This window comes from Plectropomus leopardus, chromosome 13 (genome assembly GCF_008729295.1).
Source record: "Plectropomus leopardus isolate mb chromosome 13, YSFRI_Pleo_2.0, whole genome shotgun sequence".
Classification (NCBI taxonomy): domain Eukaryota; kingdom Metazoa; phylum Chordata; class Actinopteri; order Perciformes; family Serranidae; genus Plectropomus; species Plectropomus leopardus.
This window is the reverse complement of record NC_056475.1, coordinates 12812861-12829358: the sequence shown is the minus strand read 5'-3', so window position 1 is coordinate 12829358 and position 16498 is coordinate 12812861. Positions and strand designations below refer to the sequence as shown.

The window sequence follows — 16498 nt, the reverse complement described above, 5'->3', positions numbered from 1 at the left end:
AGTCATCCTCCAAATACCTGCTGTTCTTGTCTTTGGTGTTTAACAGTTTAAAGCCTGGAAATCCCTTTCATTCGTTTCGAGTCCGAACAATGATCATAAAATATATTTTTGTTGTTTTTTAACCCTTCTTTTCTTCTTACCTTACCCCTTAAATGGGCAGGCACATTTAAATATTTTGGAAATGTTGTTATTTTCTTGTGTATCTAGGCTACAGTAACAGAATTTCGGATTTCTTTTATTATTTTTAGTTGGGGGAAGTTTTTAAACATTTTATAATCAATCAATCAGTTACTTTCTTTAATATTTTGCATACACGTTTTTTAAAAACTTAAAAAAAACTGTATGTCTGAATGCTCAAAACAAATTTAATCTTTGAATAAACAACGACCCATTGACGTTTACAAACAAAACATTTAAATCCTGTTTTTATACTATCATCTTCACTGTGGCGCCCCTACACCATTAATATCCTCTCATGCTGAAGCAGCCTGTAAATATGATGAACCATCAGGGAGAAAAACAGCAGTAATAAGACACATAGCGATACATGTTTCTTACCTTTATATTATTGATTATCTGTAGAGAATAGACCTAAAATGAAGTATATCTCTGAGTGATTATTGCTGAGTTTATACCCTTATCTGTGTGATGTAACCTCAAGTATATAGACATTGAATGCCTATATATCAGATTTGTGATAATGCAAATGATGATTTTTTTAACCACATATACAATCATCCTTGAAAAAACACCTTTTTAAAAAACAAGATTCCCCCCAAAATATTATAAGCAAAAAAACAACACAGGTTTGAATGTTCATCACATGGTGCAAATTCCTTATGTGATAAAAGGCACAAGAACAAAAAGAATCACAGACTGGTTCAAGATGTTCTTTATTTAATTCAGGGAATGACGATACTGTCAAATACACTAAGCATGATTCCCATAACCAGTTGTGGAAGACTTCCATTTCCTGTCCACTGTAATCATGATTTTCATCCTCCCTCAGAAAAGTACTGTAACTCTTATCCAGAGAAGTGTAACTGTGCATGATAGGTTTCCCTTCCTTTACCCGACCAGGAAGAATTGACAGGTTTTGCCTTCGTAAGACTTCACAGGTGGATTAAACTATGCAAGACTGTCAATAAAATAATATTCTTTTTACTATATGTAACAAAAGACATGTTTCACACCAAATGCACAGACACAAAAAAACAAGTGAGACGAAAACACAGAATGTCCACATTAGGGTGTAGTGTCTCTTAGAGCTAATGACAGCTGCTTACATCAGGGACAACTAACCCCTCCCATTGTATAATATATCTAGACAGACATTAGAGCTCTCCAGTGCAGAAGTGTGAAAATTATATTGTTATTTCACCCAATAACTGTTGAGCGAGGAGTGTTTTATGGCGCTATGCAACAGCACCATCTGGTGGTAAAACTATAACTGTAACGCTAACTGCCCTTTCCCTTTGATCTGCATTGGAAAGCAGAGAGAGACACAAATTAAAGCATTGTGTACCAACATAGTGAAATGACAAAGAGTGAGGCCAACATTACTGTACTCAACGCTACGTTTCCCTTTCAAGCTACACAATTCAAGATAAAACTCCCTTGTTGAATGGTTGTAGTTTTGTCCTGAACTCAGCTCTTTATTTTCAAAATATAATGTTCCCTTAAAATGGTCCTTTAAAAGTTGTACATCGTTGCGGGAACGATTTGACCTTTATGCTGTCTTGCCTGCAGCTGTTGCATGTCTAGGGTACACTGGGGTTTTGTGAGGGCTAGCTAATCAAAGGATTTTGATTTTTTTTTTTTTTTTGTTTGGTAGGGAATGCATGTGTGCTGGGAGGACTGGAAGGGCGTCTGCCTCGTCCTCCTACGCCTGGAACTCGAGGCCGAGACCAAGCTTGTGGCCACCAGCGTTGATGTTCTTGCCATCAAGGAGAGCAGAGAGTGTCAGCTTGATGCCTGCAGGGACAAACACATCAGGATAAACCGTGTGAAGACTAGGGGCTGTGAGTTTACTGGCCTGGCCAATTACTGGGGCTAATATTTGGCATATGGCTATTACCTATATCGGCATTTTACTTTAATGATCACAGATAACATTAATACATTAAAAAGAGCAAAGAAAGTGTCAACATTAGAGGAACTTTTAATTTGTAAAAACCTCAGAGAGCTACTTTCATTTCTTCTTTTTTTTTTGTTTCTGGGAACTTGCTGTATATAATGCTGAAAGTTGAAGTTTTGATCAAACATTTGTTAAAGGCATTTAAACAAAGTTTTGTGTTGGAGTTTCTTATTTTTCAAAATCTTAATATTAACAGAAAGGTTTTCAGTTTAATTGGTAATGCCTATTAGCTCTATATATCGGTTATCGGTCTCATTAACTACTAATAATTGGTATCAGCCCTGAAAAACCAATATCAGTCGACCCCTAGTCCAGACTAGGGATTAGTCGACTAAACAGTACTAGAAGTACTAGTACTACAACTACTATGTTTTTTTATTTTATGTATTCATCCATGAAAATACAGATGTTATAGTCAGGTACATTTCCTAATGAATGAATTCCTAAAGAACAGGGTTTTCAATAAATGTCATTTGTTAACATGTATTTTGAGAGTTGTGATGTTATGAAGGATGATGTAAATTTCTTTAATACTGCGTGAAACAAAGTGAAAAATGTGATTAATAATTTCAAATTGCTCTCACAATAAATGCAATATTTTTTCAGAGAATGTTTCAATAGATGAAATTGTGTGCGATTTCAACTGTTTTCTGAGTGTTTTCTTACTTTTGGACCAGTCGACTAGTTTAAGTCGGAGTTGTTAGGGACATCCCTAGCACAGACATGGCAATTTATACAAATGCATTTAATCCTCCGTACAGTCTGAAACTGGTTATACAGGTTACTTACTGAATTATTCCATTCTTAATTTGCCAAAGATTTGACGTTTACACTCCATCATGTCAGTGTCCCCCCAGCATCCAACCTCAAACCCCATCTTTCTGTAATGTTGCTACTGTTGTTGGCAATAAATAACCCTTCACAAAAATCATGCAAAACCCTTTTAATTACTATTCTATTTTAATCTGGGCATTAACATAATATAATAGTAATAATAATAGCAGTAGCATGCATTAAAGTACCTTCAAAGCCTTCAAAGAGCAAAAGTTACATCCAGACTGCACTCACCTGGCTTCAGAGTCTGAGTGTAGCCCAGGCCCACGAGGCTGGAGTTGTTCACCTTGGCCTGTGTGGGAATCACAGATGAAAAATTACATTAAGGACAACACATACGTAATGCATACAATACAAACGTATCAAGTAAGAATAAACAATTCACAGTAATTGGCCCTGTAGCACGTGAGATTTAAGGACTAATGTTATAGACGGGACCAAATTAGCCTGGGCCATTCTGTAGCATTCAGAATCCTCCTATTGGCCATTTCGGGCTTGATGAGGCTTCTCTCAAGCACAATTAAACATGATGTACTAACATGGACTTGCATCCATCCTTCACAAAAATACAGGAAATATGGCTTAAGGTGGAAGTGGCTCGTTTCACTGGCCTCTGCACTGCATGAAACCATTTCAGAGGCATGTTTTAGAATCTGACCAATAGGGAGGGACCAATCAAGTAACACTGTATTTATTCAAGATGTGACTGTACCATGGCAATAACAACTACATCTACTTCAGGTTACACACTACTACTCACAGAGAAGGATGCATCAGGGTCAATCTGATACTTGGCAGCGATGCCAAAGCGGGTGTTGCTGTTTCCAGCAGTCCAGGCCAGGTTGACTGCTGTCTCCAGCTGGTCATTCACCTTCTGGTAGATGGAACCACCAAACTCAGTGCCATCATTTCTGAGGAAAAAGAGCAAAATTGGAATACATGTAAGTATTACTTCATTGTGAGTATCATAGGGGTTGGGAAAAAAAATCCATACAGCATAATTTTTTTTGACATGATGACATGCCTCAAAGGGCCAACAGTCGGCCTCAAACCCAGAGCCCTTGCAACAAAGACACATAGCTTCTGAATACCAACTTACGCTCTACCAACTCAGCCACCCGGCAGCCCAATACAGTGTAGTACTGCAGTAATTTGCATTGTATCAATACACCGACGGCAAGTATCCTTTTTTTAAAAAAATCTAAATTATCAATACTGAAAATACAAATTATACTTTTGGCAACCTACAAGAATAAAAAAATCAATTGCCTTTTCAGGCCACTCATGTTGCTGCAATAAAAATGAAATGAGACAGATGCTGACAAAGTTTTTCCTAATTTTGCAGCTAGATATACATTGTAATAAATCACAATGTATGTTGTTAAATGCATTCAAAATTGCAATAATATTACAACTTTACAACTTTTGTGACATATGTAACAGGATAATATCGTATTGGTGGGGGAAATCTAGTGATTCCCATCCCAAAATATCGTTTCCCTACAGGTGATATTTTCCCTCAAAGGGGTATATTATGGTTTCATGTTTTATAAACAAAGAGAGAACCCAGCTCTTGCATTTTTTTTAAAGAGCTCCTCAGGTGGGCGCACTGTCGCTGATGTAAAGCCAACATTATACTTTGTCTGACCTCACATAACCGCTTCAGCTGCAGACTTAAACAGACAAGCTCAGCTGAACGGCACAGCGGGAAACAAGACTAACAGTATGCCCCGTCCCTCCCTCTCTCACACTGTCTGACACCGCCTCACTCTGCCTTTTCATTTAGGCCCTTTATGCCTGCCAACCACTCACTCCGCCTCACTTGTAATATAGTAAATCCCATCACCTGGGTGTAAAAATAACTGCCAGGCACCTGGGTGCCCGGCAGACAGCCAAATGGGCAACAAGTTAGTCAGTCAGACAAGGACGTGAAAACTGTTTCTGTCTGGTCAAGGTCAGTCGTCTGGACTCAAATGTTCAGAACTATAAGCCTATCACAGGACAGAAACACTAACCTCATATCAGAATATACAGTTTTATGCACAGTTAGCTTAGTACTTAACTGAAGGACATGCCTACACAATGGATTGAGGGCATGTGCAGGTGCTGAGATGAAAAGAAGTCACATTGGTTCAACAGCGCAGTAGAAATGCATTGTGTATGCTTCAACAGAAGGATGCATGCTAGTGTCCTAATGACCATCTGCTGCTACATGCAGGCTTACACATTCGTATGGAGCTGGAACTCATCAGTCTTGAATCCAACTGCAAAGTTGCTCTGGGTGATCCTGTTCCTGCCGGCCTCAAATGTCATCTGGTAGCCGGCCAGCCAGCCCTCGTAGCCCACCACAGCTGCACCGTGGATTGCTGTACCGTTGATGTCGTAGTTGACGTCGCAGCCTAGGTTGATGTGGTCGCACTTGTAACCCGTCTTGATCTTGCCGCTCTTCTTGCTGGAAGGGGACAGAGCGCGGGTTGTTAATGTCAGAGGCCAAAAACATCACACATCTGCAACAATAAAACAAATCTATGACAGTAAACTTAACATCATGTGTAACTAGCACACAACCCGTTCACATTGGCGAAGAAAAATTAATGACCCTGGAGACATATTTTTTGGCGACTGGACAGATACCACCAAAATCTTTTTTTGGTCATTAAAAAAATACATAACTCTATTCCCTCAAACTCTCGATTTTTCACTGAATTTAACTTTTTAGGGATCTTATTCAGATGTTCTTACCCGGTGTTTGGCGAGAAGGAGGAGTCAAATGTCAGCTTCAGCCCCTTAGCCAACTGTGGAAAAGATAAGTATAATATTGCAAACAAAAATTTACATTAAATATATTGATCGCCTTTAGCATAAATTGTTCATTAGATGAAAGAATTTTAAACAAGTGAATACAAAAGGAACATGTTATTGCTGTATGATACACATTGAAACTGGCCGTGGCCCTCACCCTCCATCACCTACCTGATCTTCAAGGGTGATCTCGGTCCCCAGAGTGTTGTCGGTGTTCCACTTCTCCGTGAAGGTCAGTCCGTGCTCCGCCCACTTGTACTTGGTCTCCAGGGATCCAGCGACCTTGCTGGTCTCGGTGTTGGCAGATCCTGTGCTGGTGAACTCCTGCAGATGATAGTACTGGTGTTAGAGTCATACTGGTTATCTAAGCAGATACCATGTTTAAAATACTTTTATTTGGTAAAGGACGGGTCCATCTGCATTCTTTTCTGGGTTTTTCAGCAAAAAAGCAGTGACACAGGTAAAAGCGGCAATCACTGCTTAATATTAATAATAATTGACAAGTTTGGATTTTTTGAGGTGGGGTTGTATATCCTCGTTCATAATCAGGGTAATATTTTCACTGTGTTACTTGCCGCCGTTTTTAGTTTTTAGGTTGTAATCAGCCGCTTTGCAATCCAGCCTTTAACTGCAGCGTCTTTTTGAAGGCTGAGCAAAATAAATCCATAATGATAAGTCCAACAATGAATATCTTTTTGATTATTTATTTGTTTTCTATTTAAAAATGAGAATTGAAAAATGTTTAACTTTCGGGAAAAAGCTGAGCTTGTCACTGCCAACAGCCATCCAATTGCTGAACATCAACAACTGGCACTTCCAGCTGGGAAAGAGAGGCTTTGGTGGACACAGTCTTATTAAAGTAACACTGGCAATCGTTCAACCAGTGAGAATTTGTTTGGACATGAGCATATCAACAAACCAATTAACAATCGACCATAAGTTATTAGAAAGGCTTGAGTAAACAGCATTTTGACACAAAAACATGCAAACCTCTTCCACCATAACAGGAATGTTTGGATTTGAATACACCAGAAACACTTCTGAGAAGCTACAGAATGATATAAAAACCTCCAAAAAAAAAAAAAAAAAAAGATCAAATAATGTGCCTGCCCTTTAATAACTTGCACTCAAATATATATTTATTATGTGATTAAATAAGATTTTAGATAGTGATGTTTTCTCATAAACCTTCAACCAACACAGTGTCTGCTATCAACACTGTGGAGCAGAGATTTGATCCCATGCCCTGAGGATGCATTTACAAAGATCAATAAAATCTATTTGACTTCAAACTTAACTTAACTAAAGCATGAATTATATTTGATCGGTTTCACACGGCATCTTCGGATACTCCACCAGTCAGGTAGCAGATGCCAAGGTGTCCTGGCAACGTTTCAGAGATCAGATAACCAGCCACTCAATTATCAGCCAGGAGCTTCTTAGGCTATGATAGGACGGCTGCAGTCTGGGGTGGCAGCACTGATAATCTGATAATGACAGCCGACGACTTACCAGTCCATTCTCAGACTTTGTTTTCAAGTCCAGCTTTATGACCCCGAAGCCTGAAACAGACAATATTGAATAAGATATCAAAATGATGTCACAATGATAATACAGATCCAATAATAACCACTCTGAGACATTTCATTGCTGAAGTGGAACAGGTTTCTTAAAACCCTCTGAACAACCCTTCAAAACAACCACTCATTTAACACCTATATTATTGGTCTTAACCATGCAAAATTCTTTTCTATTCTAATTCTAGTAATTCACATTGAAAGAATCCCTTTAGATACTGCAAAACACATTAAATCAAGTCATTGATTAGTGTCTGTGAAATACCCGTTCATCAGGCCCCCAGAGTACATTTAAAGATATTTATGTGCCATTGACTGAAAGCCTGTATTGATTTGATGTAGATTCTGTGGGCACATTAGTGCTATCAGTGATGAATAATAGCTAGAGGGCTGGTTTAAACAGATCCTGGCTCGTGCCTCAAGCCCAATTCCTGCCCGTATCCAACATTACAGCAATCAATTGATTCACCCAACCACACTTCACATGGCCCAGAGATCTCCACAGTCATGTACTTCCTGGCCTGGTATGGTACTCGTCCCAGCCTCCCCGTCACTAAGCCTTCTACTTTTTAATTCATAACTGCCCAAATGCCGTCCCCACTGTTTGAAATACTCATCAGCTTCACAAACACTCTCACTTCGAGGTCTTTCTGTGAAGGTGACAGGCTCCCAAATGTTCCATGTGACCACCGCCCTGAGCCTGAGGTGAAACTCACAGTAATAAACAACAGTCAGTGCCACACCTGCAGTGAATCACCCTTCATGGTATGTATAATTCAGGCTGCAGCAATGACTGGGAATTCCCTTAATATTTGGTGGGAATTCGCTAAATATTTTAGTTACCCTTTAGAGCATAGCTGTATGTATTAGGGGTTGACCGATATGAATTTCTCAGGGCCAATATTGACACAGATCATTAGTAGTTTATGAGACCAATTACTGATATGCATTTACATACATTACTTTGTAATCAATAATTATAATTTTTTATAAATTAATTCAGAATTTAATTATCGGCGATAATTAAAATAAAACGCAGGCACAGATAATCAGCAAAATGACAAATATTAGCCCCAATAATAGGCCAGGCCAATTATCTGTTGACCCCTAGTTTGTGTACAAAAAACACATCCCAGATCAATGCTAACTGCAGGCTCCGTACTCCTCAGCATGTGTTCGGCTTTAAACAGCACAGTAACTAGTTTGAATCATTTGTTCTCCTTTGGCATTGCAGTAAACATGATGCAAAGACAAGATTGGTACAATATCAAAAAGGAAGTGTTGCAACAAATCATGCAAATAATTTCCTTGATTATTTAACAGCACAATGCAGGAAAAAGGTACTGTTCCTCAAGAGTTTAAATTAATAAATCATTTAATACTTATTTTAATGGCAGAATGTAAAGAGGAGTGTCTACAGGTATCAGACATGTAATTTTAATGCTTTTTGAGACCTTTCAAGGAAAAAAAAGTCATCTCACTAAAACATTGCAGGTAAGTAATAAGTTAACTAGTATATATGTAGTCACATGCAGGTTTTATGCATAAATACAGCTATTAGCATGAGTTAGATTAATCTATATTTTGCCAACAGATCAGTCAGATTTGTCAGATTAGTGTTACATAAGAAAAGTGGGAGAGCTTGACTCACTTTCACGAAAAGAAATTACAGGATAGATAAATGAAATTAGATAAATTGTTTGTGATAATTAAGGCCTCCAAAATTCAAATGTAAGACTATTTAAGACTTTTCAAGGACCTGCAGACACCCTGAAAAATGATAGTATAAAGAGAATGATGCCGAAATAAAATTAGAAACAAAGTCTATTATCACTACCTTCTTCAATGAAGCAACAAAGTAAAACTTCAAATGGAGAAATTATGCAATGAAAGGAAAAATTCCTTAATTAGAGAAGCATTAGCCGTTTGTCAAGTCATTAAACCTGTGCGGCATGAATTAAGTGTGCAGACGCTACTTTTCTTCCTTCGTGTACGCTGATTTTGCATAGCTTTCCATATATGTGATGTTCGTATACTTGTTGTCCCTCATCGCAATTAAGGTGCCAGACATATTTTTTTTTCTAGGTTTTGCAATCTGACAATGACATATTATACATAATAGACCCCAGAGTATCTTTTACTAAAAAGGTGCCCTCCACATATTTGACACATCACAGGTAGTACTGCACAGAGGAGCTTTTGGCTATTTCAAAATTAAACAAAAGCGTATGCGTATGTCTGTTATAATGCCTTTATTACATAAGGTATGGCTGATTTCTGCTGAAAATATATTTTTCCATTTGTATGATCAGGGTTCCTGCAGCTTATGACACGGTAGATTTAAAACTTTTAAAAACTTTTGTAATGCCACTTGAAATTGTGTTTAAGGCCAATTTTAACCATTTGATTTTTTTTAAAAAATTTGATAGTGCCCAAAATAATTGTAGCATAAAATGTGAATTTTGAAAAGAAAAAGTTAGATGATCTATGTTAAATGTTTAAAAAAACATTTTTAGAGGGGAACACATGGAAGATCATGAACATATTATATTATTATAAAAGTATCCATTTAGTTTACCTACAGAAGTGGGAAATATCTGGCATTTCTGGGCGGGTTTCTTTTTGATTTTGTGTCTCTCAATCGGTATGAGAAATTCCAGTATTTAAATTTCCATCATGACGAGTTGAAAAAAGGAACTTATAGATGTTGCCGATCATTTTAACATTTTAAAATGCAACAACAACAAAAAAAATATTCATAAAATCATGCCTCCCATGTCTGCATATTGAAAGATTAATTTAAGTCCATTTAATACCAATTAAGGCCTTATTTTCATATCAATGAATTCAATGCTATTTAAGACTTTTTAGAGATCCGTGGGAACCCTGAGTATGATGCATATGACAATCTTGTAAAATATTGTGCATCTCATAATCACCTTGATTATAAAAACAGTATCGTAGGTTATACATCGAGGCAGCATTTCGCTGTGTGTCACACCATTTTCTTCTATATCATACTGCTGCAAATGTTGATGAAATAAATGAGGATATTTGGCTGCTTGGTGCTCACCGTATCCCTTGGTAAAAACATCCCTGGCAGACTTTCCAAGGTCAACGTAGGTGGGAGGTACAGCCATTATCTGCAAGGAGACAGAGGATGATCAAGGCTATGACCAAGAACGTGGAAAAAAAACAGGAAATACAACAGTCTCTCTGAGAAACAGCATCCGCGCTGTCCTCCTTCTGTGTTACAGCTGTAGGACAGCCACAGTCACACGGCAGAGGGAGAGACACAGTAAGCACACTGTAGCAGGAGAGACGACTGACAGATGAGATGTGAATGCTGCTGAGAGAGGAAGGCGAGAGCGACTGGAGGTCACTGGTGGACGGGAACGGGACAAATCTGATGAAGTTATTGTCTTACATGAGCAGTTACGGACACAGATTCTCACACATTCATTTAAACTGGCATTCCTATGTATGCAGAGGCCAGCTCGTATGCAGCTGTCACATTTTAGCATAAGCTTTAAACACATTAAAATTAAAAGCTTTGCCAGCACACAGTCAATGCATTCCTCACTTCCCTCTCTCATTGTGTTCACCACGTCTTTAAAAATGTAGGCAAAGTAAAGAACATTTTTGACACTAAAGGCATGAATAAAATTTCATGTGTCAAAGTGGAAGAAGCCAAGTTCAGAAAGGACAATGAGGGCCGCAGACGCACAAAGCAGACTGTTTGCTAACCCTCTTGTTGGCTGCGCCCATGAGCACACTATGTGTGAAACTCTTTGTCTATTTTCCTGAACAGCCTGTTGTGCAAGACGTGTGTCTATTTCATCATCATCATGCATTATTGGATAGCACCACAGTTATCAATGTAACAGTTGTTACGCAGGCCTGGTGATAACACACGTGCGTTTATGGATAGTAGATAGATCAGGAATTTGAACAGTTTACTGAGTGAACAGAAATGTAACGGCTCAGAATTTCTCAATGAACTTTTCTTAAATCCCAAGAACTTAAACTATTCTACAAAACTGTAATATCTGCTTCTGTGTGATAAAATGGCATCACAACAGAACAATTAAGTAATATTTCTAAAAAAAAAACAATTGTTCAGCAAATTTGTTTTTTTACATTTTTACTCTGTAATATTGGAAAGTCGAGATGCGCAGATTTTGAAATTCAAGGTCGATACCAAATTCCAGGTTTAAAATTACAATTTGATCAATAGCTTTATGTTATTGTTGTTGTTTGTTTTGTTTTTGTGGTTATTTATTCCCCTTTTGTGCCACCTGAGGGAAATGAGGACATCTCCATTATGAAAAAAAAAGAACTTTTTAAAAGTCATTTAAATTTTAGTTTCAGGTACTGACTGCTAACAGCTCACATTAGATAGTATTCCTCCAGTCAATTTCAACACAGATTTTTTGTTCACAAAGTAGCATTTTTTTCGAGCTTAAACCAATTTTTTTATTGTCACCAGGACAAAGAGACGCCGTTCGTCTCGAGCCCTACAAATAAATGTGACAACAGAAAAACATCGGCTACTGTCATCAGAGAACGTCATCTTTACTTGCCCATAGGCCGATCACAGTCAACAAGTCGAATATTGACTGATACCTCCGTCCTGCCGATAAATCGGTGCATCCCTTCAGGAAAGTCTGGAGGGAACGCAGGATATACTGAAATCAGGGGTCCTGCAGCTTAAGGCAAAGCAGACCGAAGACTTTCTAAGATGTTTTAATGCCACTAGGAATTAAGTTTATCAGTTTTCTAAAAACCAAAATTGAAGAACAATTTTCTTTTGTCTGCATGTTTATTGTAACATAAAATATGACTATTTGTCTAGTGAAAACGTTACATTATCTATGTCAAATGCTGAAAACCTTTTTTAGAGTGGAACAATGGAAGACGATGAACATATTAAATTATATAAAAGAATCTATTTGGTTTACCAACAGAAGTTGGGAAATATCTGACATCTCTGGCCAGTTTTATGAGAGAATTTGTGTTTCTCCATCTTCATTTGAGAATCCACTGCTTGGATTCACATCATGACGAGTTTGAGAAGAGGTATTTCTTGAAAGTATTAACAAAAAATACATGTTACCAATTATTTTGGAATTTTACAATGCAATGTCAAAAAAAGAAAAAAATCATAATGTCTGAGCATTTTCAATACCAATTAAATACCAGAGATCAATGCTGCAAATCACCAGAAAAGAACAGAAAAGTATTAAATTGTATCCTTTAAACCTGCCAACCCCTCATTTCAACCCAAATCTGTTCAATCCAGTTTGTGCCTCATGTTTTCTCAACAACTCCATCATTGCTTTATCTATAACATGACACATCTACTCTTATGTTTGGACCCCCAGGACCCTTTCCTCTGCACCTTCCACTTTGTAGTCAAATTTTGGCCTTCCCAATAACAGTGCAACATTAGTTGTGCCACAACAAATGCCTGTAGATCCTTTAACATGCTCTTAAGCCAATCTCTAATCCCCCCCGAGTCATTCAGGATCCCCCTCCTCTGATCCCTGCCATCATGTGTGTGTTGTGAAAATTAAGAAGCACTTTGACAGGAAGTGGACTAATGTCCGGCATCTGCAGTGCCTATTAACACATGCACAAATGGCATGCTCCCACTAAGCCACTAACACTGTGCCAACACACCCGGCTGCGCCTGAGTCGTTTTTTTATGGCTTTCACACATGGCTGCAGGGAGAAATGTCAGAGGACACAGGATGCTGCTATATATATTTACAGATACATATGATAGCCTGCAAAGTCCAAGGTGTCCTAGAGACTTTAGACTGAAGAACACTATATGTTTATGCAAAAGTTACACCAAATAACACAGAAAAACAGAGTGCATCAAGCATGAGGAGAACCACTGATGCAACGTTACACTTGACCTAGCATCTAAGTGATGTATCACTGCCCTTCAGCAGTTTAGTTGTAGCACAATTCGGGGAAATTCAGCTTTAAGACAGACAAAACACTTGATTTTAAAATGCCAGTCTCTCTCTGGAGTGACTGAAGAAAGCCACTTGACTCACACAAAGAGGTTTTATAGGCAGCATCTCCCTGCCCTCGCCTGCTAGCAGATTAGCATTAGCTACCTATCAAGGTGGACAGCGGGCAAGTGTGTCCGGCGAGCGACGTTATGACAGATGGGAAGCCCATAACGTGACAAGAAGGTAAAACTAAACTACCTAAGCTTCTTTATTTCTAGCTACCCGGATAACTGCTGACCACTGCTCCCCCACGCTGTTAAATGACCGCAACATTAGCCGCCAAAGCTAACAGCTTGCAAGAAGCAGCGGGCCTAGCATCTCTGCTGCACGCCGCCGACCTGCACCCGACTCCGGTTAAAAATCAGCGGCTGTGACTGACAGCTCCGGAGGTCAGAGTGTGCCGGCTGATAGCAGCGACAGAGCCGCTTACAGGATAGAAAACGTCAGCTATGGTGCATTTAATTATAGGATACATAACGTACCTCTGTGTGTTCCTGTCCTGGCCGAGAAGGGGCTTGTCAACTGCACAAAGGGAGGAGAGAAGAGGGAGGTGGTGCGCGCGCCGTCACGTACGTTACAAGTCACGCAAGCAGCAGGAGCCTCTTGTCATCGTCAAAGATGCAACATTCAGTCACACGGCAAGATGGTTCACTCCCATCCCAGCCTGAGTGGCACCGGCAGGGAAATGCACGAAAGTATCCCACTTTTCTCTCAAAGTACGCGTATTTTACTGGGGTGATTAATTTTTTTTTACTACTTTACACTTCGCCTATCAAGAGGAAATCTTCCTTTTTAATCACTACATTTGACAATTCTAGTTAAGGGGGACAGAAGCGGACAAATAAAATAAAAGAATTAAAAAAAAGAAATGAATAAATGACTATATTACTATGCCAATTGCTGTAACCAAACTTTATATATTTTATAAACTATATATATATATATATATATATATATATATATATATATATATATATATATATATATATATATATATATATATTAAATTAATAAAATGTGACATAAATTGATAAATATTTTAATTTCCTTCCTTTTTCATTCACCTTTGTATTAATTACCCTACTATATATATTCAACTATACCATTTATTTTTTTCTTATCTTATCTTTATTCATATATTTTTTGTTATATGTATTTTTTTCCAATATATTCTTCATTTATTGTGAAGGTATTCTTAAATTTGGGCTCACAGTGGTTCAGTCTGTAGAGACTTGTCTTAGGAACAGGACGGTCACTGTTTCAAGCACCCATACAAATCAAACACAGGGGTGTGAACTCATAGCTGGAGAGGAGCCAGTTCATGATCCTGTCACTGCTGAGGTGCCCTTGAGCGAGTCACCAAACTCCCAACTGCTTGGGGTGCCTGTCCATGGACATCCCCCTCTGCTCTAAAATCTCACCTTTAATGCACGTGTAGTCCTGTTTGTGCATGTCTGTATTTAGGGACTCTGTGTGTGTGTGTGTGTGTGTGTGTGTGTGTGTGTGTGTGTATGTATATGTGTGAGCGCATGTGTGAGCGTGCATGTGTGTAATTTATAAAATAACAGCAGAGTGGAAAAAAATGATTTCCCCATGAGGGACTAGTAAATGAATGCTTTCAGTGCTTTCACATCTATTTATTTTAAACATTTATTTATATGTATTTATTTATGATCTACTTGATTTCTCCAAATGTATTTTTTTCTCTTTTTGTACATTTCTTTATAGGCCTACATTTCTTTTGCATTTTGTAAATGAGGGGTCTATCATTTAAAGCATGTTATTGGGTCAACTTTTTAGCAACTGGTTGATTCAGAAATCAAGTAATTTATTTAATTTTGATTTTGGCATGTTAGTAGGGTAATTAGGCTATAAGTTATTTTGCAGAACAGCCTACTTGTTTAATTAATTTAATTAACTTTTTAAGTAATTTAAGAAACAAAATGTATTGTTTTGCAGAATGACTACCCAATCTTATAAAAGGTAGCCTAGGTAAAACCTTGATCAGCTGCAACTTTAAAATACTTGATGCATATTAATAATAAATCAATAATATGATAAATTCAAGTCAGTTTCAAGTCAAGTCAGTTTTATTTATATAGCCCATTATCACAAAACAAGGTTTGCCTCAGAGGGCTTTACAGTGTAAATGCAATGGATCAGTCAGCAGTACAAGTACTTTCACATGTGCTCCCTTAATTAGGCTACATTTTGTTTATAAACTAATGCTTCTGTACGCTTTAGCCTATGGGAAATCTTGAATGTAAGATATTTATTGGCACCAGAGTGTTTTAACATGCTGTTATGGTGGTATTAGTAGAATTTTACTTAACAATCTGAAAACTTCCTTAGGGTACTATTAGCTACTAACCATTACCTAAGTATATTAGATTTAATATAGCGTCAGAACAAAATAGTAACGTATTGGTTGAAAAAAAAAACTCCTTTCAAAGGGTCTGGCAGGTCCTGATGTGTTTGAAATGATAATGTGTCAACAGAAGCAAAGAAAAAAAGTAGGTTGTGTGTCTATCAACAAATAGTTACACAAATGCTTTCTCAATAAAGCAACAAATAATAAAAGCAGACAAGTTATTAATTTCACCCCTTCTTCCTCCGCCCCAAGGTATAGCACCCGAAAACGGAAGTAGCAAAGAGCGCAAATCTTTCTTTGTGTTATACTTCTTTGGTATCGGCTGTGTACCTTGACGCATGCGCAATTTACTACGGGTAGCACGCAACTCCTCCTGCACCATCCCAAACTAAAAAAAAAAGTCCCATTAACAGCTGACTCGAGATCAGCTTTTTACACCTTAACCACAAACCTCAGCACAGCGTGCAGTTTACACAAACTGTCCCGGGACAGAGGACAAGTGTGAGCAGCTGTAATGTTACATCACATCTGTTCAGCTCAGGAGGACACAGTGAGCTCACAGTTGACCTCTGCTGTGTGATGAAAGACATTCACTACCTGCTGCAAAGCTTTTCCAGCCCCCCCCCCCCCCAAATAGGCTGTTTTAACACAATTCATTTTTACAATTCAGTTACTCTTTAGAGTAGCCATTTCAAATCAGTATTTCATTGTATGGTAGGCTCTACCTAGCCTGCAAAAGCAATAATAAAAA

The 16498-nt window shown here is 38.1% G+C and overlaps 1 protein-coding gene across 1 annotated transcript; it reads right to left on the bottom strand.

The window, feature by feature from the left end:
- Window positions 1–876: 876 nt before the first annotated feature.
- vdac1 (voltage-dependent anion channel 1) lies at window positions 877–13943 on the bottom strand. Its single transcript, XM_042499539.1, has 9 exons — window positions 13859–13943; window positions 10424–10493; window positions 7286–7335; window positions 5945–6097; window positions 5714–5766; window positions 5196–5423; window positions 3732–3882; window positions 3206–3263; window positions 877–1974 (listed from the first exon to the last, which is right to left on the bottom strand). Exons 2-9 carry the CDS (start codon window positions 10488–10490, stop codon window positions 1883–1885), a joined length of 852 nt encoding a protein of 283 aa, XP_042355473.1. The 5' UTR covers window positions 10491–10493; window positions 13859–13943; the 3' UTR covers window positions 877–1882.
- Between the last annotated feature and the right edge of the window lie 2555 nt (window positions 13944–16498).